This window comes from Nerophis ophidion, linkage group LG20 (assembly GCF_033978795.1).
Source record: "Nerophis ophidion isolate RoL-2023_Sa linkage group LG20, RoL_Noph_v1.0, whole genome shotgun sequence".
Lineage (NCBI taxonomy): Eukaryota > Metazoa > Chordata > Actinopteri > Syngnathiformes > Syngnathidae > Nerophis > Nerophis ophidion.
Genome location: NC_084630.1, coordinates 15,823,164 through 15,850,430, shown reverse-complemented (window position 1 = coordinate 15,850,430; position 27,267 = coordinate 15,823,164). Strand labels below are relative to the sequence as shown.

The 27,267-nt window shown below is 38.1% G+C and overlaps 1 protein-coding gene across 3 annotated transcripts; it reads right to left on the bottom strand.

Moving 5' to 3' along the window:
• Window positions 1-88: 88 nt before the first annotated feature.
• mycbpap (mycbp associated protein) lies at window positions 89-27,267 on the bottom strand. Of its 3 annotated transcripts, XR_009803102.1 has the most exons (15): window positions 27,146-27,267; window positions 22,800-22,939; window positions 22,592-22,698; window positions 22,328-22,511; window positions 19,289-19,404; window positions 19,026-19,176; window positions 17,466-17,584; window positions 11,653-11,774; window positions 10,500-10,608; window positions 10,233-10,425; window positions 9,970-10,157; window positions 4,815-4,925; window positions 4,365-4,460; window positions 1,961-2,094; window positions 89-1,720 (listed from the first exon to the last, which is right to left on the bottom strand). XR_009803102.1 is itself a non-coding variant. In XM_061880580.1 (14 exons), exons 2-14 carry the CDS (start codon window positions 22,891-22,893, stop codon window positions 1,619-1,621), a joined length of 1,692 nt encoding a protein of 563 aa, XP_061736564.1. In that variant the 5' UTR covers window positions 22,894-22,939; window positions 27,146-27,267; the 3' UTR covers window positions 89-1,618. The 3 variants fall into 3 exon arrangements, 2 of the variants coding, with proteins under 2 accessions (XP_061736564.1, XP_061736565.1); XM_061880580.1 differs by lacking the exon at window positions 1,961-2,094; XM_061880581.1 differs by lacking the exons at window positions 1,961-2,094; window positions 22,800-22,939 and having other exon boundaries at window positions 27,146-27,208.

Genomic DNA, 27,267 nt, shown 5'->3' with positions numbered 1-27,267 from the left:
CGGGGGGTAGGTGGGGTACATCCTGGAGAAGTTGCCACCTCATCGCAGGGCAGTACAAAAGACTTGAAGGAAAATTGGAGGCCCGGAATTACTTGCAAAGTATTTGAGTTTATTCACAACTCTTTCACATTGGAATACAAATTGCGAACCAAGATTTGTTTGGAAGTCAGAATAAAACAATTGCCAAACTATAACTTCTGACCAGGCAGCAGTTAGTTCCGCCTAATAACGTCCTCAAAAATCGAAACATTTCAAAGCGAGACTGAAGTTTATCCATGTTTTAAATAAAATTAACGTCAATATAGATTTTTAAGACCTTTCAAAATCGTATTTAAGACCTTTTATGAGATTTTAGGACAATATTAGACAGTTTAAGGCCTTAAATTCAAATTAATGGATTTAAGACTTGTGATTTTCATGGACAGGATTTCTAGGCAGAGTCGTGACCATGGGGGAGAGGGTATACGTCTCGGGGGGCTAAAGGTTGTGTCACTGCTTTTTGCAGATGATGTGGTCCTGATGGCACCTCCGGTTCGTGACCTTCAGCTCTCACTGGATCGGTTTGTAGCCGAGTGTTCAGCGGGTGGAATGAGGATCAGCATCTCCAAATCTGAGGCCATGGTTCTAAGATGGTTTGTACAGTCCAGGTAGAGAACAAGACTCTGTCCCAGGTGGAGTTTAAGTATCTCGGGGTCTTGTTCACGAGTGAGGGAAAGATGGAGAAAGAAATCAGCGGGAGAATCGGAGCAGCTGGGGCAGTATTGCAGTCTCTCTGCCGCACTGTTGAGACGAAACGAGAGCTGAGCTAAAAGACAAACCTCTTGGTCTACCGAGCTATTCCTACTCTTACCTATGGTCATGAAGTGTGGGTCATGACCGAAAGAATAACATCGGGGACAAAAGCTGCCGAAATTAATTTCTTCAAAAGGGTGGCTGGCATCTCCCTTAGATATAGTGTGAGAAGTTGAGTCACCCGAGAAAGATTCGGAGTAGAGCCGCTGCTCCTTCGCTTGGAAAGGAACCAGCTTAGGTGGTTCGAGCATCTCGTGCGGATGCCTCACGAGTGTCTCCCTTGGGAGGTCCTCGTTGCACGTCCCACTGGGAGGAGACCCCGCGGCAGGCCAAGAACTAGATGGGGGTGATTACATCTCCTCTCTGGCCTGGGAACGCTTCAGGATCCCCCAGGAGGAAGTTGCTAATGTTGCTCTGGAGAGGGAAGTCTGGGGGTCTCTGTTGGAGCTGTTGTCCCCGCGATCCGATTCCGAATAAGCGGTTAAAGATGGATGGATGGATGGATTTAAGACTTTTTTAAAACTTTTTAAGATCCCGCGGATACGCTGTGGAAGTTTTTCTGAGGTGGTATTTCGTGAAAAAAGTTTTAAGAGCCACCGAGTTATACAATCCAATAAAATTGTGCTATCACCAAGAAAATATCGCAGTTTTCAATGAACAAGTTGTAAGCCGGTGCAATCTGCCACAAAAAATATATTGGTAAATAAATATCCCTTGAGTTGTCAATCAAGTGATCATTGTTTATTAACATTCTAAATTGAATGAGGTTCTTTTCTTAGAAAAGAAAGATGTAATGTACCTAATGGCCATTAAATATACAGTATGTTCAGTCGTCTGTTTCTATTGTGTCGTCTTGCTCATCTCCATCATTGCACTTATCCATGGATACACGCATGCTGTCCATTTGGTCATCCATCAGAGGATCATCCTGACAGGTAAAGATTGACAAAATACAGATTTGAGCATGAGTGACTTAATTATTAACTTTAATACACAGGCATGTTAATGTTTGCAATGATAATCAGGTTCACATTATGTATGCGATTTATGTGTCATTATGTATTGGGCCGGCAATAGCTCAGTCCTTCGGGACTCGGGCTAAAGAACCGGTGAGGATAGGCGTCCCGCAGCGGACAAAAAGTTGTTGGAGAGATGCTAATCTGCTTACTGACTACTGTTGAGGTGCCCGTGAGCAAGGCACCGAACATCCCCAGCCTCAGCTCAGGGGCGCAGTCAACGGTTGCGCGCCCCATCACTCTGACATCTCTCCTGCATGTGTGTGGTCTGGTTCTCTGTGGTTATCTGTGTGGTGTGCAACACAATATTCATACAGCTGAGTGTAAATTGAATTTCTCTTTGAGGAATTATGATTAAAAAAATAAAAAATCTCTATATAGGTCTTAAACTTGATTTCAAAACATGTCAAAGAGTGAAAGCAGAACACAAACTTGATTCAAGGTCCAATATCATACACTGTACACAATTTGAACCTTTTGACTGGTTTCTTGTATGTTGTTCTGTTGTTGTGCTTCAGAGATGACCAACTCGGCTTTCACTAACATAGCTTATCTGAAACATTTTTAAAGTTATTTTTTTAAATATCCTGCACGTAGCTTGCCTGGTGAATAATTTCATTGAAATGCCTTATTTTGATCACTATTAGGACACCCTGATTGCCTACTGTAAGATCATTTAAACCTTTTTTGTAGAGATGTCCGATAATATCTGCCTGCCGATATTATCGGCCGATAAATGTTTTAAAATGTAATATCGTAAATTATTGACATCGGTTTCAAAAAGTAAAATTAATGACTTTTTAAAACGCCGCTGCAGAGCGGTACACACACATAGGGAGAGGTGCAGAGCAGTTGCGTCTCCAAGTCAGCAGCCCCTCCCCTCTCCCTCTCCCACACAACACAGGAGTTGCAAGAGTGTGTTGTTGCTGGTGCTGTAGCCGTGGCTAACAAGCGAGCTCGCTCGGTGACTGATTAACGACACCATGTCTATTGTTTGGGATTATTTTAAAGTGTCTCTGCCGAAAAAAACAAAATGGCAATTTGCAATGACTGCAAAAAGTTGGTTATGCGAGGAACCAAGACGTCTTCCTTTAATACGAGCAATTTGATCTCCCACCTCTTCAAGAATCATAAGGAGATACACAATGAATACAAGCGGAAGATAGATGAAAAGCAAACACCGGAAAAAAGTAGTCCCACACTGTTGTGCTCAAAGACTCCGCCGAGAAAAAACAAAAATACAACAACCCCAAAGCGAAAGCCCACGTTGTAGTCAGGCACAACGCACGCAATATGGCAAAAGCTACGGTGAAAAGTCTGCCCTGCATGGCGCACACTTTGCAGCTTGCAGTGGACAGAGGTGCCCTGTCTCAACGCAGCATTTCAGAAGCTCTGGCTGACTGCTAGGCCACTTCAAGCACTCACCACTAGCCTGCAGCAGATTTGTGTTACTCATACAAATACGTTTGAGCAGGGCAGATTGAGTTATAATTTCCTGTCATACAGTATGCCAGGCAGTCTTGCACTAAAGGAGGACTGTTATTGTTTACTTTATTACTCTAAAATACTCTGGACTGAAGCTGTGTGCCTTCATTGATTTTGAGGCATGTTTAAAATTATTTTTAAATAATGCACTTTGTGAAAGTAAAAATATAGTATTTCCTATAGTTGTAGGGGGTACCAGGATTATCTCAGGGAGAGCATGTCCCAGATTCCAAGGTGCTGTTTTGAGGCATGTTAAAAAATATAATGCACTTTGTGACTTCAATAATAAATATGGCAGTGCCATGTTGGCACTTTTTTGTCCATAACTTGAGTCAATTTATTTTGGAAAACCTTGTTACATTGTTTAATGCATCCACCGGGGCATCACAACAGAATTAAGCATAATAATGTGTTAATTCCACGACTGTATATATCGGTATCGGTTGATATCGGAATCGGTAATTAAAGAGTTGTACAATATTGGAATATCGGATATCGGCAAAAAAGCCATTATCGGACATCTCTACTTACCAACATTCCAAAAACAGCTGCCATATATTAGGTCAGTTAAAATGTTGTATCTTCACTACAATTATTCATAGCTGGAAATAACAATATTGTGAAAGCATTACTACTTCTACTGAAGACTGTTGGTAGTTGTGTTGATTGGAGGTAACATAAAGCTTTGTGTGTTTTTTCTTGGCAAGTGCATGTGTACATTTTCACAGTTACTATGGTGTCCCTCCCACCCCATGAGTGAGTAGGTCATAACTTACCTGTGACTCAGCATCACACAGAGGAGAAACCCACTCCAAAATGTATGCACTCACGCATGCATGGCTATGTTCCTCAATATATTCTATACCATACTTAGAGATGTAACAGACCCATCAAATTTTACGGTGTTGCTAATGAGGTGACAATGCAAGCCACCACAAAATAAGTCGTCATCCTCATAATGGTTCAGTTTCATTGCTGCTGACTCTTGCTCATGTAGAGAAAGCACAATCTTCAAGTTACTGTAAGTAGTGTCTCACAGACTAATGGACTAATTCAATTAAAATAGTTTACCTGTCCAGGAGTTCCAGAGGGCTTCCAAACACGTTCTGGATTCATTTCTTGCAAAAGCTTCTTTAGGTCCTCCTCTGTCTGATCAAGGTACTGCAACTAAAACCATAGATGGATAAACATGATTCACATTTTATGGAATGAATAAATCTACATGTTGCTACTACATATAGGTAAAATTTGACAAAAACACTGTCATTGCTTAACAGTATTATCGCTAAATGTTGGTTACTGTTCGCAAATCGATCAGAAAAGTCTGAAGACAGCAATAACCCACATTGGCTTGGAATATTTTTATCAACCGCTCCATCGACTCAGTTGCGTAACATGCATATTCTCCTTATATTGCAGCGACGGGAAATAGTTGAAGATATGATCAGTAATCCCCCATATTTAAAGCATAATAGTGGAAAGAATGAAGATAAGGGTCAGAATTAACAGCTCTTTGTTTACCTTGTATGGCTCTGCAGGAGAGACGGATCTCTCTGGACTCCGGATTCCCCGCAGCACATCGTACATTATCATCTGACACATTTCCTGTCGTACTCTCTGTTCCAACTTTGTCTGTGGACACACAGTAAACAAAAACATTTTTCCCCCAATAAAGAGGCTAGGAAGTACTATACAGTCAGAAAAATGGACAGGAGTTAGGATCTATAACGAGGGTCAGCAAACCCAAAACATTGAAGGAGCCATACTGGACCAAAAATTACAAAAAACAAATCTCTCTGGAGCCGCAAAAAATTAAAAGCCTTATATAACTGATATAATAAAGTCAACACATAAAATAAGTGTCTACATTAGCCTTCTATCAAAACGACTGTGTCGCAGTCTGACACAAATCTTCGTAGACCGAAATGTTGAAATGTAATCTTTATTCTACCCATTTTTACAACATTGGAAAACATTAGTAAAACACAGGCTTCTCAAAGGGTGAGATAATTCCTCTAAATTACTGGCTTAGAATGGCCAAAAGGTATAGATGTGTGGGTTCAAGTTAAAGGAAATGGCGGGCTGCCTTCTTCGAATGGATTTATAAGAATCTATGTAAAGTGGCTTACGTTTGCTGTGGTCTATAACGACACACAAACCACCATCAGAAATGCAGCCAATATTACATACAGATCTCCTGTCCAAAGGCAAAACCTAGTAACTCACTTGTAGCTGATTTTGAGAAAACAAAGGAAAACCAATCTGCTGTCTTACAAAGATCTACAAAGTCATCAAACATATAGATGTTTTCTTGAGCTGTCATTTTCTTGCCGATTGAGCCATGGATTGAATCTGCTCTCATGAACGTGTGCCCTTTCTCGAGATATTTTATCACAATCTCGGGTGGGCCCCATTCTGCGTTTGCACATTGGGCAAGAGCCGTGTACAGCGTCCAGTTTTTATTTTGACCTCCACAGTTATCTGCCCAAAAGAGTATGCAAGGGGAAGAATCAAGAAAAATACATTTAATGAAGGTGCTTGCAACGTCCTGGGCCAATCTTCCAAATATCCCCTCGTGCCATAATATCACATAATCAGGTTGACCGTCGGCCCCCATTCGTGCAAACGACTGACAAAGAAGCTCCGATTGGTCCCTTGAGATACGGGTTTTTCTGTTGTATCTACACGGTTATGTGGTAGTTGCTAGGTCCTGCCATGCGCGTAACAGCTTACTTATGGAACAAATTACAATATCACATACACTAATGTAAAGCATATCAACTAGGAACTCCAAAATTATTATCAGCTCAGTTTTGACCAAAATTGAGTTACTGGGTTTTGCCTTTGGACAGGAGAGATGCAGTGGGGCAAAAAAAAGTATTTAGTCAGCCACCGATTGTGCAAGTTCTCTCAGAGAGGTCTGCAATTTCATCATAGGTACACTTCAACTGTGAGAGACAGAATGTGAAAAAAAAATCCAGGAATTCACATTGTAGGAATTTTAAAGAATGTATTTGTAAATTATCGTATTTGGTCAGTAACAAAAATTCAACTCAATACTTTGTAATATAACCTTTGTTGGCAAAAACAGAGGTCAAACAATTACTATAGGCCTTTACCAGGTTTGCACACACAGTAGCTGGTATTTTGGCCCATTCCTGCGATGTTATGGGGCTGTCGCCGAGCAACACAGACTTTCAACTCCCTCCACAGATTTTCTATGGGGTTGAGGTCTGGAGACTGGCTAGGCCACTCCAGGACTTTCAAATACTTCTTACGGAGCCACTCCTTCGTTGCCCGGGCGGTGTGTTTGGGATCATTGTCACGCTGGAAGACCCAGCCACGTTTCATCTTCAAAGCTCTCACTGATGGAAGGAGGTTTTGGCTCAAAATCTCACAATACATGGCCCTATTCATTCTTTCCTTAACACGGATCAATCGTCCTGTCCCCATAGCAGAAAAACAGCCCCAAAGCATGATGTTTCCACCCCCATGCTTCACAGTAGGTAAGGTTTTCTTGGGATGCAACTCATAATTCTTCTTCCTCCAAACACGACGAGTTAAGTTTATACCAAAAAGTTCTATTTTGGTTTCATCTGACCACATGATATTCTCCCGATCCTCTGCTGTATCATCCATGTGCTCTCTGGCAAACTTCAGACGGGCCTGGACATGCACTGGCTTAAGCAGGGGGACACGTCTGGCACTGTAGGATTTGATTCCTCCATAGTGTGTTACTGATGGCAACCTTTGTTACTTTGGTCCCAGCTCTGTGCAGGTCATTCACCAGGTCCCCCCGGGTGGTTCTGGGATTTTTGCTCACCGTTCTCATGATCATTTTGACCCCACGGAATGAGATCTTGCGTGGAGCCCCAGATCGAGGGAGATTATCAGTGATCTTGTATGTCTTCCATTTTCTGATAATTGCTCCCACAGTTGATTTTCTCACACAAAGCTGCTTGCCTATTGTAGATTCACTCTTCCCAGTCCGGTGCAGGTCTAAAATTCTTTTCCTGGTGTCCTTCGACAGCTCTTTGGTCTTGGTCATAGTGGAGTTTGGAGTCTGACTGTTTGAGGCTGTGGACAGGTGTCTTTTATACGGATAACGAGTTCAAACAAGTGCCATTAATACAGGTAACGAGTGGAGGACAGAAGAGCTTCTTATAGAAGAAGTTACAGGTCTGTAGGAGTTAGAGATCTTTCTTGTTTGAAGTGACCAAATACTTATTTTCCACCATAATCACCATAATTTACAAATAAATTATTTAAAATTCCTACAATCTTTTTTTCACATTCTGTCTCTCACAGTTGAAATGTACCTATGATGAAAATTACAGACCTATGTCTTCATTTAAAGTGGGAGAACTTGCACAATCGGTGGCTGACTAAATACTTTTTTACCCCACTGTATGTCATGAGAAATGCAGGTATACATTAAATACACAGAGGACATACGAAATGAAATGAGCTTAAATATACCAACAAGTGAGGTATAATGATGTAATACGTACCTAAAGTTAGCCTAAATAGCATGTTAGCTGCGATTAGCTTGCACTGACCAAATATTCTTGATGTTATTGACACTAGTCAATAACATCAAGAATGTTATTGACATTCTTTGTTGATGTTATTGACACTAGTCAATAACATCAACAAAGTTCCCTTTGGTGCATTTACACACAGCATAAAAAGACTGGTGGACAAAATGAGACAAAGAATGAGTGGCATAAAATATGTCTTACTCTGACATCGTTGAAGAAGTTATACATGTAAACAAACTACGTAAGTTCAAGGACCGCCAAAATTCGTAGGATAAAACAGCGCTTGCCAAGTACCTTAACAGAGAATCTTGTTTATTATAAACAGTGGGATTTCTAACAATTAGGGAGGTTTGTGTCATGTTGTCCTCCTACAGAACCCCTATTAAAACAAAAATATATTTTTCCTCCCATTTGTTTCTATTCTTATACATTTTTGAAAAAGCTCCACGGAGCCACTAGGGCAGCGCTAAAGAGCCGTATGTGGCTCTAGAGCCGCAGGTTGCAGACCCCCGATCTATAAGTACAGTCCTGTTACCTACTTATGTTATTTGCTTATCTTTAAAGGGGATTTATGATGATTTTACTCTACATTTAAATGGATATGCTTTGGTGTACATTTTGCTCCACAGTCACTTTTATTACCCATTGAGTTAAGTCTGTCTGCAAGATGTTCTGTCTGTCTGTAGGTGTCCCCAGATTGCAAGTGAAACCACAACCCACCTTTCCAAAGGTATCATTTGTGATCTTTTGAAAATGTACACTGTTTAAATATATATCTTGTTGTCGTCGACATAATTTTTTTCCAGACAGTCTAAAAACAAACTCCATAAACATGATATAGATTCACTCGGTCACAACACTTGGAAAATTGCATTAAAAAAAGCTTTTAGTAGCATTAATGTCACTGCAAGTCACACGTCGGTGTTATTGTGCGCATGTCTAGATTAGATGAAAACAACGCTTTTACTAGTTTTTGCGTTCCTTACAGCTTGAAACAGAGCAGCTTTACTCAATACCTAGATAAGTACATCCAGTTCATTCTGACATCACGACATGGGCAAAAATTATTTTGAAACGTTGACATTTTTTAACACAAGTATCTAACATTGTAACATTATGTCAGAAAAGAATAAATCCATCATAAGTCACCTTTAAAATAATTTGTTGTTGAATCGAACTGTGCTTATTTTTAACAAACTATTGGCTATATGGGGCTTCACGGTGGCAGAGGGGTTAGTGCGTCTGCCTCACAATACGAAGGTCCTGCAGTCCTGGGTTCAAATCCAGGCTCGGGATCTTTCTGTGTGGAGTTTGCATGTTCTCCCCGTGAATGCGTGGGTTCCCTCCGGGTACTCCGGCTTCCTCCCACCTCCAAAGACATGCACCTGGGGATAGGTTGATTGGCAACACTAAAAAAATTGGCCCTAGTATGTGAATGTGAGTATGAATGTTGTCTGTCTATCTGTGTTGGCCCTGCGATGAGGTGGCGACTTGTCCAGGGTGTACCCCGCCTTCCGCCCGATTGTAGCTGAGATAGGCGCCGGCGCCCCCCGCGACCCCAAAAGGGAATAAGCGGTAGAAAATGGATGGATGGATATTGGCTATATTTCATGTAATTACTAATTTGCTAAAAACGCACTCCGGTTTATATACAAATCCTCTTCAGCTTATGAAGTGAAGTGAATTATATTTATATAGCGCTTTTCTCGAGCAACTCAAAGCGTTTTACATAGTGAAACCCAATATCTAAGTTACATTTTAAAGCAGTGTGGGTGACACTGGGAGCATGTGAGTTAAGTGTCTTTCCCAAGGACACAAGAGCAGTGACTAGGGTGGTGAACCCGGGAATCGAACCTGGAACCCTAAAGTTGCTGGCACGGCCACTCTACCAATAGAGCTATACCACCCCAGCTTATAATCAAATAATAATACAGATGAGACAATTCACCTTTTGTGTAGTACAATATGTGTACTATCAGATTCAGAGGGTTTGAGAGGGTTACAGCAATCAAAAAAAACAATGAGGCTAGAACTCTAAGGTAACTGTACTTCATAGTACTTAACAATGTTTGTACCCAGGCTGTGTTTGTAAAGATACAAAAGAGTTGTTTTTTTCCTTGACGTAGCGGCCATACCTGTAGGAATTCCCTCTGTTTTTCAGTTGCATCCTGGTAGAGCGACACCCCCTTTAGTGTGACCTGAATGGAGGCTCCTTGCAGCAGTAAAGGGTGGGTGCTGAGCTGCCACTGTTCAGTTACAATGCCGATTCTCGCGGACTTAAATATAAACTCCACCTGCTTGGTGCCACCTGGATAGATGACACCTGGAGAAAAACAAAAAGTAACAAGTAAAAATGACACACAGAGACAAATGGCGTATGATTTGTTTGCGTCCATACCAGAGGTGGTATTGAAGTAGAAGTGCGGGTTGTCCGAATGTGACTGTAGGTTCGAGAAATTCGGTTGAATGGGAAGATTCTGCCAGCTGAAGAGGATGGCAGTGCTGCCCACGTTGTGTATATGAAGGTAAGACAAGACTCGCTCGCCAACAGCCGCCTCAAACGTTACGGTTGCGCTGATGCTTACCTCTCCCTGGTCAAGTAAAAACAGGACACAGAGGAAGGTAATACCAAAATACTCAAAATATTTCAAAACTGTAATTCTACCTGCCGACAAGGAGAGTTTCCAGCCCAGCAGGCAAGCTGGCCAGCAAACATCAAGGCAGGAATGAGCAAACTGTGAGACTGACGATCATCGTAATGTGTCATCAGATCTCTGTAGAAGAAAAATAAACAGGAAATAGACTCAGAATTGTGTAGTACTTCTATTGATTAATTGATTGAAACTTTTATTAGTAGATTGCAAAGTATCGATCAATCAATCAATGTTTATTTATATAGCCCTAAATCACAAATGTCTCAAAGTACAGTACATATTTCGTACAATTGACCACTAAATGGTAACACCCGAATGAGTTTTTCAACTTGTTTAAGTCGGGTTCCACGTTAATCAAGTCATGGTACTTACACTACTACTACTACTACTACAAGAGTTCATAAACAGTACATACAGTAAGTAACATGTTGGTAAATATAAAAGGAATAGAACATTAAACAACTTTATATTAGCTTCTTAATCACTTTGATTTTTCAGTCCACTGATTTATATTGTGGACTAATATACTGGTGTTATCAGCCAGGAAAACTCATGTGTGCGTTACCATCAGTGGGAACATTATGGATCAGAGTTGTGTCTGGTGCTTGCAAAACGAATACCGAAAAGAGTAAAGATGAATTTTGTATATATTTAGCATGTGCATTCAAAGACTGGCATTTAGCTTCTGACCATGAAAGGAAGGCACACACACGCAGTTTTTTTTCCCCCTAGCTGATAGGTATCTTTTCATTTAAGTAGAGAAGGGATTCATCATAGGGCCCCATTTTTGGTTGACTCTTGCTTAAGAGGCAAGGGAGCAATGCAGTCTGCTGAAAATGATCAAAAGTCCCACTCTACATAGCAACTAAAGTTGTGGTCAAAGTTGGTAATGCCACAAAACACATTTTAAGATATTCAACACTCTACTGCCATCAGGCATCTAAAGTGGATAGTGCACCACCACCAATTTGTTACGTTTCCTGTGTCAGGTAAACCGTGATGAATGGGTTCTTTATGAATTCCCTTCTTACTGTATACTATAGAGTGAAATAAAACTTTTCTGGAGCTACAAATGCAGCTTTGATTACACTTTTTGTTAAGAGAGCATACATGTGTCAACCTATTGGAATAAGATGAGAATATCTGTAAGATTGTAGTTCTTACACATTTTCGTTGTTAATCTTGCAGCTCTCCTTGTTCTCGCCCACCTCCTCCTTCCACAAGCGGTTGTGGCGCTCTTTGGCAACTGGTTTGTTTGAACCAATCACCTCCAGCTTGCTGAAGTCCTGAAATTAAAGTTACAAATTCTGGTCATTTTTATTACACAACCCTCATGAGTAGGTCACAAATTCGTCTAGTAACGAGTGTCCTATGGGTGACCGATATTGGCTTTCTTACCGATATTTACATGCCGACATTGCCCATTTCCGATATCGAACAATAGCGATATACGCAGAAACTATACTTTTCACTGTAATGTTACTAAATACATTATACTGATAAATACTGTTTGTTCAAATTAGGATAAATACTGCAAATGTAAGTTAAGAGAAAAAGTGCCATATTTATTATATTTTGCCTTAACAAAATAGTCATTAAAAATTGTAATATTTTAAAAATCTGCTTGATTAAACTTTCAAATTTTTAATACTCATGATTACTTAGGTTATTACTTACTTTAAACTGATTTAAATCAACTTAAAAATAGAGCCCAATATATGGCCACGGATGCATTTTTATGGTCAGAACATAATACAGGATTTAAATAAAATGTGTTACTTGAATGCGGGTCATTTATTTGCTCAAAACTTGCCAAAAATTTTTTTAAAGTCCTTTCGTGGTAGATTTCGGAGTGAAATTTGCTGACGAGCACACCAGTCGAAGTCTCCTCACTCATCTTTGCACTGTATGCATTGACCTGATCATGTATTGATTAATGTGGACCCTGACTTTAAAAAGTTGAATATGCACTGAACTGTGCAATCTACGAATACAATTTTCAATCAATCAATCAATCAATCAATCAATCAATCAATCACTGACTGTAGAAGAGCTTGGTTAAAGTAAAGGAGCATTTACAGTCAAAATAAATTGCCTGAGTAATCTGTGAATATACTGTACATGATTAATGCGATGATTTTTTAATTCTTAATCACAATTGACAGGTCTAAAAATAATATATTCTGCTATCAACAAGACAGGTAAGTCTTTGAATTTATTCACAAATAATGCGAATGACTATACCATTTTAAAGCTGTATTTTCTACGTGGCACAAACATTTGCATTACAACAAAGGAAACTACGTACTTAAATAATCATTGAAATTGTTAATTATTTCGGATTTATATTTTTTCCAAACGTTTCTTTTCTTTCACGTAGGAAGTGAACTAAATGTATACATGCAAAAGTCACAGTGTCCATAAATTAACAGTAATAAGACATGGAGAAAAGAGGTAGGATTAAATATAAGATCTACTTCTTCATACTCGTTTTTTGTGAGCAAATGTAACGACATTACATGACGCAACATGTTTGAAACAAATAAATCATACTAAACCCTTTTTTGCCATACTTCCTTCAATGCTGTCACAGATACAGATGTATTTTCTCCATTCTTCCTTTGCTTCATCTTTGTTTTCTATCGTCTCAATTTCAACTATGTATTGCTGAATACTTTTTTTTGCTGTGTAAATACTCCAAGTGACTGAGGTGTGCTATTAAAAGTATAGAAGGAAGCACATTTAATGTGAAAATTGTGTTTTTATAATCCAAAGGACGAACTTGGAAACAAATTCACATCTCTAGTGGGTCCCTGTTAAATTTTCTCCAGCACAAGCCATAAAAATATTCAAATTAGTCTCATAAAACATTTGGTATGATAATATTATTAAGCATTCACTCAGGTGCACCTTCAATGTAATTCTGTACTCAGGTAAGTGAAACATTCACATTTGTTCTGTGGTGCAAATTGCAATAATGGCTTTTAAATCTATTTTGGAGGACAGATAGTGGTGACTTTAAAACAAGCATTTGTTTACAGCATTACATTATACTAACACAGAACAGCACAAGCCTTTGCTGTAATTTTTGTCACCCACAAAGATAATTAAAAGGGACAGAAAATGAATACATTAGCCGATAATAAAATCCTACTACTTAAGCCTGTTAATGGGATTTATTTGGAAGTGGCTGCCCGTGCTTATATATTCATTGTAGGGTAGAAGATTAATAGTGGACGTTTTGTTCTGATACCTAATTGGCCACAGGAACACCCTATAACACAGCCAATTCCCTACTACTTTCAAAATTGAGTTTGACATTTTAGACATCGCTATCTCATCGCTTTACCATGAATTCATTAACGTGGACCCCGACTTAAACAAGTTGAAAAACTTATTCGGGTGTTACCATTTAGTGGTCAATTGTACGGAATATGTACTGTACTGTGCAATCTACTAATAAAAGAATCAATCAATCATTTTGTTAGTACTATACTGAGGATTATGATTTACAACTAGAACCGTATAATATATAAATGACAATGATAAATGGGTTGTACTTGTATAGCGCTTTTCTACCTTCAAGGTACTCAAAGCGCTTTGACACTACTTCCACATTTACCCATTCACACACACATTCACACACTGATGGAGGGAGCTGCCATGCAAGGCGCTAACCAGCACCCATCAGGAGCAAGGGTGAAGTGTCTTGCTCAAGGACACAACGGACGTGACGAGGTTGGTACTAGGTGGTGGATTGAACCAGGGACCTTCGGGTTGCCCACGGCCACTTTTCCACACAATAATAATATATATGTACATACATATACATACATGCATATATATATATATATATATATATATATATATATATATACATACATACGTATAAATATATATTTTTGTTTTTATATATATACATACACACACATATATACACACACATATATATACATATATATATATATATATATATATATATATATATATATATTATATCGTATTTCCTTGAATTGCCGCCGGGGTGCTAATTAATTTAAAACCTCTTCTCACTCCGGCACTCACCAAAGGCATGCAGTAAAAATTGGAGTGTGATGTAAGCTTGAACCTTAAATCCTACTGAATAGCTCTTAATCTTCTTCCCTTTATTCAATTTCAAATTACCAGTATTGAAATCAGCCTCCTCCATTTTGAAAAATGACAGGGGAAGTGTCACTCGTGACGTCACAAGTTTGACCAGGCGGTAATACTAAGCATGCGCTAATTATTTTGCGAATCGAGTTTGACCCGGCAGTAATTCAAGGCAGGCGCATACTATATGCCCTCCGGCAATTCAAGGAAATACGGTGTGTGTGTGTATATATATATATATATATATATATATATATATATATATATATATATATATATATTTATTTATTTATATATATATATTCAGTGGCTGTTTTAAATCTGTTAAACATGTCTTTTTGCTAAAGGGTGCCGTAATGATGAGGGAATAAAAAAAAATTAAATATACAATAAGAGACGATGAGACATTATCGTCACCTTTCTGTCAACGTAAACAAGGAAGTGAGAATTTAAGTACGTGATGCAAGAACACATTGTACTGTAATAGAATAAGGACTGCCAAACTTCAAAGCCCTAACTCATGCAAATTAATCACAACAAATGTGCAATAATCAACAGAATTACCACACAATTTTTTTTGATCACACATGATCCTTTACCTTAACCGTGGATGGTTTCCTGAAAGGCGGCACAAGTTGTTATACGGTCAGTGATCAAGGGCCTCATGTATAAACAGAACGTACACACAAAAACCTGCCGTACACCCTATGGCCATTTTAAATAGTATTTGCCTTTTTAAATTGGGGCAGCACTTAACATGTGCGCTTAAATCCACGTTGATTGGAATGTACAAAAGAAATGTGCTTGGATGAATGTGAGCGCACATTTTATTAATGCATCTGATTTTTTTTGTGTACACAGCTTTTTAGACTGTACACCATTTTTTAGTAGGGAATCCATGCAAGACTCAATACATGAGGCCCCAGGTCAATGCATGTCAGTCCAAAGATGAGCGAAAAGACTGACTGGTGCTTGCTGGCAATTTTACTTAAAAATGAACACTGACTGGACTTTAGATAAAACTGTTACCAAGTTTTGAGTTTCTGTTTCTGACAATAAAAATATTTTGTTCAACTACTGTTTTTTTTAATTCATTTAAATTATGCACACAAACAGTAACATGTGATTAATCGTAATTAATTTGGTCGAAAGGAATTAATCATTTGACAGCACTAATCGGAACGCCGCAAACTCCTGGAGAAAGCGGCGGTTTAAGGCATGTGCATTATGCACACAAGGTAAAAGGGACGGCGTGCACACTGTTCAAGAGTTCTTTGCACATTCATTGCAGGTTGCTCCTTAAGCAAAACAATCCAGGACAGTGTGAGCAAGACTAATAGGAGACTGATTGTTTCAACAAGCAGAGACACAATGTACTAAAGGGTGAGTCGCCTTGGCTCACTGGTGTAATACCTAGTTTAGCGCTAATAAAAGATAATCACTCAAGATATTTTGGTTACAAAATTTTAAACTTTTGGTAACGTTTAGGAAACAGAATATTGAGACTTACGTAATGATGACATGCATAGCATCCAAAAATGACATTGTTTTATTACTGCATCAAAACTGAAAAGCTGCACTGACAAACATTATAGGCTGTTCACTCACGAGCCACTACAAAGGGCATATTTGCAACAGAAAGGTTATGCCTTGGCAGAGGTAATAATGATGGGTCTTCGTTTAAGGGGGACCTATTATGCAAAACCAACTTTTTGTTTCCCTTATTGGAACTCGTTTTTGTGTATTTGGGATCTGCATAAGTCCTGAAAATTACAATGTGGGTAACAGGAAGTAGACGCAGTCGAAGTGGAGGCATGTAAGTAAGAAAACAAAATGGCGCATCTTAAAGAGTCAGTCAGAAAGCAAGACGTTAAAACGGTCGGTAAAATAATAATCTTTGCAACATTTTGACCATAGAACCACAATTACATGTTATGTAGACCACAAAAAATGTTTTAAAAGTGTTTAAAACATCAAACTATAACCCTTTTAACAGTAGTGGTATCTAATTTTTGCACAACAATTTTCGCCAAAACTTTTCCCAGATTTTTGTGTATGGCCAAACAAACTAGTTCGTTAGCCTACATATCATTCCACAGAATCAAGTGTCCTAAAAAATTATTCTGCACTGTTTTTCTATTGAACACATGGTTACAAAATAAAACAGCATAGGGTCAAAGAAAATTACGAGTGCCAGCAATTGAAAAAGTAGCGAAGTACAAATGTGTATTTTGTGTAGCTTTTCTCTGCCCACTTCCCTTTCTGATCATAACAGTTTTTGCAAAAAACAGTTCTCAATAAAAGTTAAACATTATGTCAAATCTACATTTATCAATTAAATTCATAATTTGTATGTATTTCACATTGTTTTAAACATAGACTTAGACAAACTTTAATGATGCCCAAGGGAATTGTTCCACACATTAGATCAGTTACAAAGGATCAAAAGGATAATGCACACAAGGGCACAAAAAAGGTATAAAGTTTCTGCATATAAAACTATATTACTCTCTATTTAACAATTATATTAATTTTAGGTGTCTGGAACGGAATCATTGAATTTATATGAATAAAAATACATTTGGTTTTCTTATAAGATTTATTTTTTTCTGACCTTTCAGAAGGGATTATTAACAAAAGCCGATGTACCATGTTTATTGTTGTGGTGGTAGTTCGCAGTCGTGTGGTACTGAATCATGTTAATAATTGTTACTGACACATTGTTTTGATTTAGTTGCAATATTGGCTTTAGGAGCTGATAACATGCAAAATCACAACACAGCACAACATATTTAGAAGCATATTTGTTAAACTGGAGTTTAGGCAGATAAAAAAAATTGCATTACCGTCCTGTTGATGTCAATGCCTCCGACAACTTTTTTAATTGAGTTACGATGGCGAAGCAGGTTGGTATTTGGGTCCCAAATCCGAGACACTGGACGCAGCTTCTCAGCACAAGTGATTCCTAAGCATTGGCAAGAAAAATAATAAGATACAATATGAACTTTGCCTGAAAATTGAAGATGAAGAGTCATGAAAGAAAAAGTACAGTACTGATAGGTGTTTTTCACTACCTCCTCATGACAAAACTGATACTGAATTGAATTGTCTCTCAGAAGGTCAGATGTCTTTACTTTTAAGCAGTTTCTGAAAATGATCTATTCGACACTGATGTCTTCATGGGTTTGAAAGCGTTCTGTCACTTTTATTTAAATGAATCAGAAGGGGTTATTTGAAGAGGACCTATGATGATTTGATCTACATTTAAAACAGTTTTTAATGGTCCAAATAATACATATTGACTATGCTTTGGTGTCACTTTTGATCCACCGTTACTTTTACAACCCATTAATTGAGTCCGTCTACAAGATGCCCGTTTCTGGAGGTGTTTTCCCAGTTTGCAAATGAAACCACGCCCTACCCTCTCCAAAAGTATCAATTAATGAAAATGTACACAATTTATATAACTTGAAGTTGTCGGCACGATTCATTTTACAGACATATCCTCCCGGTCACAACCTTAGGTACATCGGCCAACCCGCCAATCAATTCACACTCTGCATTAAAAAATCTGCTTTCAACCATACATGCTACTTGCATGTCGCACGTCTGTTATAATGCGCATTACAAGATAATAATAATTTATTCAACCTTTTTTTGTGTGTTTTCTCCTAGTCTGAGGACTGAAATCCTTTATAATGTCTAAATAAGTGCTTCCATTTCGCAGTGACGTCAAAAGTTAGCCAGACTGCAAACCCTGCAGAGACATCCAAAACAGCATGCAAGCTAACACCAAAATCCACAAACCTTATGATTTGACCCTTTGGGATTGTTAAACATGATTATCCAGCATTGCAACATTTATAAGTCAGAAAATACGAAATTCACCATAGTTTCACTTATTCTTTTTTTTTAAGTTGATGAGAAAAATACCTTGTCTTCAAGAGATTAGTGCTGTCAAATAATATTTAAAAAAAAAATCTGATTAATGACACTTTTGAATGTGGATTAATCATATTTGATCACAGGTTATTACTAGCTAGCATAATTTAAATTAATAAAAAAAAATCCCAATATTTTGTCACAGAATAGTCGTTAGAATATCATCTAAAACCATTTTTTTTTAAATGTTTTAGTTGAATCCACGTCACTCATCTTTACACTGACGTATGCATTGACCTGATTACTGACCATCTAGCAAACCCTGCCACATTTCTACATCCGTGGTTAAGGTAAGGGTGAAGCAAAAAATAAATAAACTGCGTGATAATCTGAGTTTTTTGTGATTAACTCATGAGTTATTCAGTATTTTTCACAGCCCTAATTTACATGTTTTTTTTTTTTTTTTAAACAATGCACTGAAAGCATTGTACAAGGTTCTGGCTACGCGTGTTTGAGGAGTGTACCTGATTCCTGAAGTATGCTCTGTGGTTGTCCGATAAGTGTGACAAGTTTTGGTTTGCCTTGCTCCGTCAGGTTAAGTGTGGCTCTGATGCCGCTTAGTTCATTTCCATAGCTCTGTGGGAGACTCCAAAACTCACTTCCCACATGGTACCCCTATAGCATAGAAAGAAAAACACATCAGAGCGACGATCAGAAAGATTATAATACATGAGATATAAATTATGTGCAAAATATCAAAATGACAAAACATGACATGGAATCTTACATATCCTGACTGGATGGTTGGCATGACATGTCTTAGAAGTTCTCTCTGCTTCTGAATTTCTTTGAAACCATAATCTCGGTTCATCAGTAAGTTTTCCACAGGCCTTTGGAGCCGGCCTTGACACAGATAGAAACAGCGAAATGAAGAAAAACAAATTAGTTAGGATGTACCGTATTTTTTCTGGACCATAGGTGTACCGGATTATAGGGTGCATTAAAGGAGTAATTTTAGTGAGACGACAGATCAACTTGTCTAAAAGGGGGGTCTATTTAAAGGCTACTCACTTGGATCACAAATTATGGGTCGTGAGAGCAGGAAGTGCTATGCTGATCAGTGGAGCCGTACCGGAGCCACACTCGGCAAGCAAAGAAATCCATTAACGGTGCCAAGTTTCTTTGGTGTGACCATTTTTTTTTTGTAATGGTGGTTCTTTGGTCAAAATGTTGCATAAATTATGTTTTACAGATCATCTTCAAGCCGCTTTCTGACAGTCGCATCCAGATGCGCTTTTTTGTCTGCGGTCTTATTTATGTGGCTCACCTTCGACATCGTCTTCTCCCCGTCATCTTTGTTGTAGCGGTGTAGCGTGCAAGGACGTGAGTAGAAGAAGTGTCAAAAGATGAAGTTAACTGTTTTGATAACATTCATTTTTTACTTCAATCAATAACGGAGAATCATCTCCTCATTCGGAAACAGCAACAAGTGTTTCCCGTGAAATGTGTCCTGTGAAAAACCATCCGACCGGAACTCTCTAATAACTAATGTTCCTTGGGTGAATAATAAAACTCCCTACACCGGTATGTTTTAGCACAGGGGTCGGGAACCTTTTTGGCTGAGGGAGCCATGAAAGCCAAATATTTCAAAATGTATTTCCGTGAGAGCCATATAATATTTTTTAACACCGAATACAATTAAATGTGTGCATTTTTAAGTAAGACCAACATTTTTAGGGTGTAATAAGTTGGGGCGATATAGCTCGGTTGGTAAAACGGCCATGCCAGTAACTTAAAGGTTGCAGGTTCGATCCCCACTTCCGCCATCCTAGTCCCTGCCGTTGTGTCCTTGGGCAAGACATTTTACCCACTTGCTCCCAGTGCCACCCACACTGGTTTAAATGTAAAAATTAGATATTGGGTTTCACTATGTAAAGCGCTTTGAGTCACTGGAGAAAAAGCGCCATATACTTCACTTCTTATTCTTTTTAATAACATTGTTATTCTAAAGCTAACCAATAATAAATATAATACTTCTTACCATTAATGCAACTTCTTGAACAGGTGCGATAGAAAATGAATGGTTGGATTAAAATGCATGAGAATGTTTTATAATTTGAATATTATTTTTAACACTGTGATTGCCAGCAGAATTATTCATTACTTATCGTGTTAAGCAATGTCAGCTAAGATTTGTCTGAGAGCCAGACGCAGTCATCAAAAGAGCCACATCTGGCTCTAGAGCCATAGGTTCCCTACCCCTGTTTTAGCACTTTCATGGCAAGTTTACTGACATATACAGGTATAAATAAGAACTTTACAGTACTTTAAATTAGAAATGGCAACAGCGGAGGATGAATGTCCCATAACAAAAAGATAGAGAAAAAGAAGAAGCTTATTGACTACGGTTTCGCCACGGACTAAAAAGCTGATGCGCACAATTTTTCAGGATGTATGCAGATCCCAAATATAGATCAGCAGGTAACAAAAGGTAAGAAAAGTTGCTTTTGCATAATGTTGCAAAACAAAACGCCAGATAATATGTCTTACCTTAAACACACACCATAATAATAATTGTATGTTTAATGCACAGACAATCCATTAAGCGGTGCGGCTTCATAGCTTACCAAAATCGTACTAGAACATTTTGACATTTTTGTGCGCCGTGTGTAATGTTCTATATCTTCAATAAATCATATAAAATGTTGGTGTTGTTTACTTGAGTCATATTGCCATCTGAGTGCAGTCTACATCTATCGCTTATGTTTGACTGCCATCTACTGGTCACACTTATCCTTACACCATGTACCAAATAAAATTGCTTTGAGGTCGGTAAGCAAAACCAGAATTATTCTGTACATTAGGCGCACTGTCGAGTTTTGAGGGAAAAAAAGGAATTTAAGTGCGCCTTATAGTCTGTAAAAAGCATGTTGACTTTCAGTGCATCAAAATGTGATATCTGCTTTGCCTTGATTGTAATTATGGTAAATTCTTGTAACTTTAATGTCGCACTAATGAGTAACTTTGATGAAATCAGTGAGTGTTTGGTGCCGCTGCCTACTGGGCGCGAAGAGAGACGCAATCCTGATGAATCTGAGAGGTCCGTAAAACAAGAAAGGTCGGCACTGCGGTGGTAAAAATTCAGTCTTTTGCCTTTGTACATAATGTACAGAATACATACAGCCATTACTCTCTCCAATGACTAAGTAAATCATGTTTTTATTCTGCTTTTGTTGTCTTGTGGTGCAGCTGTAAATGTAATGATGTCATGATGCAGCGGTCAATGTAAACCCTGGACCCCTCTGTAGAGGCATCACCCACAAAAGGTGTTTGTGCGGATACAATTAATTAATTACTGTGATGGAATAAGAGGGAGAGGGAAGAGGGAAGTCTGGGTTTCCCTGCTTAGGCTGCTGCCCCCCGCGACCGAACCTCGGATAAGCGGAAGAAGATGGATGGATGGATGGTGAGGGAATAAGCCTTCTCTAAAAAAGGTGATCTGTTTTCACTCATTTTTTGGGCTAGGCTAGTACCATATAGGAATAGTTTGTTTTTGACAAGAAACATTGTTTGCTTTTGATGCAAAATTTAAAATAAATTATCAAAATTATTTTTTGTAATAAATTGGCATTTTTTCAAATTGAGACTATTTTTTGGTTGTTAAAATTCATTCAATTGCAACCCACATCAGGACAGTGGCTGTTTCATGAAAAGCTCCACAAAAACATTGATTTACTCAAAACAAGGAACTCTTCATAAGTACTCTTTGTCACCTTTTTTGTAGTATCATGGTGTCCAAACAGGCTGTCTTGATACGCAAACTCACCAGATAAGACGTTCTGCTGTCGTCTTTTGAGTCTTATATATGCATCCCAATTCTGCAGAGCATTTGCCTTCAAGTCTCTTTGACCAAAAGGAATGTTTCGCTTGCTCTGGGCCATCTCAGAAGGTTGCTTCCCAAGCACCTGGGATGGAGGGTCTCCATGGGAAGTTGGTATTTGCTTCGCCAGCTGGACCAAAGACGTAAACAAGTGAGTTTGGAAATGTTGCATCATGCAACAAAAGAAATACAAATATTTCTAGCGTTCACCTCTGTCTCTCCTCTTGTGACCAGATACTTCCTAAAGTCATCCAAACTTCCCAGGATGCAGTGCGGAAGAAGCATTCCTCGGTCATCAAACAGAAATTCTTGGGATCCTACAGCAATTCATTTACAAAATAAACATGTATGAATACATTTTCTAAGTAATTTAATATCATTTGAGAGTAATGTCACTGTTCTGGAAACACGAACACACCTGTATGAGATAGGGATTGAGATCCAAGACGCTGAGTGCCAAGATGAGCATTTCTGCTCACGTGAGCTGAGTTACTTTTGATCACATGGGCCATTAGTCGTTTATTTTGTAGTCTTTGGTAGCTGGTTCGACAAGTGAGTCTGTAATGATAATTTTATAATAAGTTAATATCAGTCAGTTAGTGTGTTTCTTTACACACACACACACGCTTGTTTGAAAACCAATTAAGGTTTATTTCACGGGTTAGGTTTTAACTTCAACTTAAGTGCAGGTGGTACGTTACCTACTTATCTCAATTGCAGCGGTGGCTTGTGCCAGCTCAGATCATGGTGGTTTGCAATGTGTGTCATTATTTTCTGGGAGGGGGATTTTCGGTCTAATTGAACAGCACAGAGGTTGATGACGTAGATCACATTTCCTGGAAGTAACTCAACTTAGAAATTCCCAAGTCTGATTTCTGAAAATGCCATTAATCTACACGCAAAACTTTACATCTAGCGATCATACAAAATTATACACCAAGGTAAGTTTGCATCAGCAACACTTTACTTATATTATAGTTTAAGACGTTTGTGTACATACCTGTCTTTAAAATCCTTAAATATTAAGACAATCTGAGCATTGAAATGTTTTTTGTGCGAGCTAAAACTGTTTGTTCGAGGTCGCCGCCAAGGAAATCCAAAAAAATCGCACGACAAAAACTCCATTATGGTCAGATCGTATAAAACTAATGCACAATTACTTAGTCTATATGGCGCTTTAAGATTTTTTAAACCATTCACAGATTGTGATCAAAACAGTGCAGTGATTCTAAACCTGTGGTACTGGGCTTCATCTAGTGGTAAGCCAAAGAATCACTTGCTTAAAGTACAGTGTTTTATATTTTCTAAATTTAAACACAGGTTTATTTTTCAAATTGTGTGTAATGTTACATTGGCCAAAAGTATTAAATATACTTGTTTTTAATCAGTACTTGGGCCTACTACGCTACTGTATTTTAATGTTGGTCATTATTGTGGTACTTGGATGGAGAGCCACGTTTGTGTCTTAGGGTCGTACTTACCGTGAGCATGCACTTACCGCTAACTAACTAAATAAAATAATAATAAATTGGGGATAGGTTGATTGGCAACACTAAATTGGCCAATTCCGCCCGATTGTAGCTGAGATAGGCGCCAGCGCCCCCCGCGACCCCGAAAGGGAATAAGCGGTAGAAAATGGATGGATGGATGGATGATTAATTAAGTTTTTTTGTTTTTTTTTAATTAAGTGGTTTTATTTGGGTTGCTGAACTAATCCATTTGGCTTCTTATTCCATGCATTTATGACATATAAAAATGGAGCTATGATGTCTTGAAGTTCATTTTCCAAAATATAGGGCATTCTCTATTGCAGTGATTCTCAAACTGTGGTACGCCAAAGAATTCCTCGATTAAAGTAGTGTTCTTTTTTCTGATATTCCATACACAGTGTTACGGTTCAAACTTTGTGCAATGCTACAGTGGTAAAAACATTGAATATACTTGTTAAATAAAACCTCAGCCTTGTTTTCAATGGATACTTAGACCTACTATGCTACCGCATTTGATCATTGGTCATTATGGTGGTACTGGGAGAGATATTTTTTTTTCTGATCTGGTGCTTGGTAAATTATTTTTAAAAAATTGCCTTATTGTCTGAAAAGATAATTTAAGATAAACATATATACATGTTAAATAAAACCTCTGCCTTGTTTTTAATCAACACTTGGGACTACTATGCTACTGTATTTTAATGTTGGTCATTATGGTGGTACTTGGATGGCGAGCCAAGTTTTTGCTTACTGCTAACCAACTAAATAAAATAATAAGTTGACTAATTAAGTTTTTAGTTTTTTTTAATTACCGGTACGTAGTTTAATTAGGGTTACTGAACTAATCATTTTGGCTTTTTATTTCATGCATTTATGAGATAACAATGGAGTTATGATGTTTTAAAGTCAATTTTCCAAAATATAGGTCCGACATTTCTCTAATGCAGTGATTCTCAAACTGTGGTACGCCAAATAATTCCTTGATTAAAGTAGTGTTCTATTTTCTGATATTCCAAACACAGTGTTACTGTTCAAACTTTGTGCAATGCTACAGTGGTTAAAACATTGAAAAACTTGTTAAATAAAACCTCTGCCTTGTTTTCAATGAATACTTAGGCCTACTACGCTACTGCATTTGATCATTGGTCACTATTGTGGTACTGGGAGAGGCATTTATTTTTCCAGAGGTCGTACTTAAGTGAATTTCTTTTTAAAACAATTGCCTCCTTGTCTTAATAGATCATTTAAGATAAAAATATCCATCCATCCATTTTCTACCGCTTATTCCCTTCAGGGTCGCGGGCGGCGCTGGAACCTATCTCAGCTACAATCGGGCGGAAGGTGGTGTACACCCTGGACAAGTCGCCATCTCATTGCAGAAGATAAAAATATATACTTGTTAAATAAAACATCTGCCTTGTTTTTAATAAATAATTTGGTCTACTACGCTACTGTGTTTTAATGTTGGTCATTTTAGTGATACTTCAATGGAGAGAAAAATGTTTTTCTAAGATGGTAGCACTTACCATGAGCATGCTCTTACCGCTAATTAACTAGATAAAATAATAAGTTGATCAATTAAGGTTTTAGTTTTGTTCAATTAAGTGGTTTTATTTGGGTTACAGAACTAATCAATTTGGCTTTTTATTTCATGCATTTATGACGTAACAAAGGAGCTATGATGTTTTGAAGTTAATTTTTGCAAAACATAGGTCATACCGTATAAATAAAACCTATGTCTTGTTTTTAAGCAATACTTGGGCCTACTACGCAACTGTTTTTTAAAGTTGGTCATTTTAGTGGTACTTGGATGGAGAGCCAAGTTTTTTTTCTTAGGTCGTACTTACCGTGAGCATGCTCTTACCGCTAACTAAATAAATAAAATAATAATAAGTTGATTGAATAAAATTTTATTTTTTTTATTAAGTGGTATCTTTGGGCTACTGAACTAATCCATTTGGCTTCTTATATCATGTATTTATGACACAACAATTGAGCTATGATGTTTTGAAGTTAATTTTCCAAAATATAGGTCATACATTTCTTTATTGCAGTGATTCTCAAACTGTGGTATGCCAAAGAATCACTTGATTAAAGTAGTGTTCTTTTTTCTGACATTCAAACACAGTGTTACTGTTCAAACTTCGTGCAAGGCTACAGTGGTCAAAATAAAGTTAGTCTTACATTTCTTTATCGCAGTGATTCTCAAACTGTGGTACGCCAAAGAATCACTTGATTAAAGTAGTGTTCTTTTTTCTGATATTCAAACACAGTGTTACTGTTCAAACTTTGTGCAAGGCTACAGTGGTCAAAATAATGTTAAAGTTAAAGCACCAGTGATTGTCACATACACACTAACTGTGGGGAAATTAACCACACTTAGTGATTCAACCCCCAATTCTAACCCTTGATGGTGAGTGCCAAGCAGGGATGTATTGAAGTGAAGTGAATTGAATTATATTTATATAGCGCTTTTTCTCGAGTGACTCAAAGCGCTTTACACAGTGAAACCCAATATCTAATGTATACATTTAAACCAGTGTGGGTGGCACTGGGAGCAGGTGGGTAAAGTGTCTTGCCCAAGGACACAACGGCAGTGACTAGGATGGCGGAAGCGGGGATCGAACCTGCAACCCTCAAGTTGCTGGCACGGCCGTTCTACCAACCAAGCTATACCGCTATACTTGTTAAATAAAACTTCTACTTTATTTTCAATGAATACTTAGGCCTACTACGCTACTGCATTTGACCATTGGTCACTATGGTGGTACTTGGCGAGCCAATCTTTTTCCCGAGGTGGTACTTGGTGAACATTTTTTGAGAACAATTGCTTTATTGTCCTAATATACCATTTAAGATACAAACGCAAATGATTTTTTTACTTAAAAAATTCGTAGCCAAACCCCTCTTGTTTTTCCTATCACAATGTTTGTGTCACGTACCCATATGGTGTGACTAAATACGTCATGGTGACTCTTTTTAATGACGCCGTGTTTTGGTATTGTTACATTTAGCCCTAGGAGGATGTCGAGTGGGTTTTCAACCAAGATTAAAGTAAAATCAGTCACAGAACTCGCATTATATTTCTCAAGTTGCCACACACTTCCCTCGACTCCCTATTTAACACACTGCCCATAGAAACGTGTCACCTCATTTTTTACTTAATTTCTCCGAAAAGTTCCCACAAAATAACAATTGAAAAGGCATTCTCCAAGAAACAATTGAATGTTACGCATAAAAAGAAAATACAAGAACGAGGATAAAGGTTTCTTACCCCTGCAGTTCAGAGTTGATCCAAACACCGTCGACATACAGTTGGCGCCTAGCAACCAGTGTCGTAAATACTTACCGTAATTCTTAGTGCTGCAGCGCTGCCACATTTTGACACCATTTACC

Coding starts and splice junctions, on each gene's coding strand:
- mycbpap (XM_061880580.1), bottom strand. CDS start 22,893: ATGGCCCATGTGATCAAAAGTAACTCAGCTCACGTGAGCAGAAATGCT. Junction 22,512..22,591: donor TCACAAGAGGAGAGACAGAG/GTGAACGCTAGA, acceptor TCTTTGGTCCAG/CTGGCGAAGCAAATACCAAC. Junction 10,609..11,652: donor AAGATTAACAACGAAAATGT/GTAAGAACTACA, acceptor TTTCTTCTACAG/AGATCTGATGACACATTACG.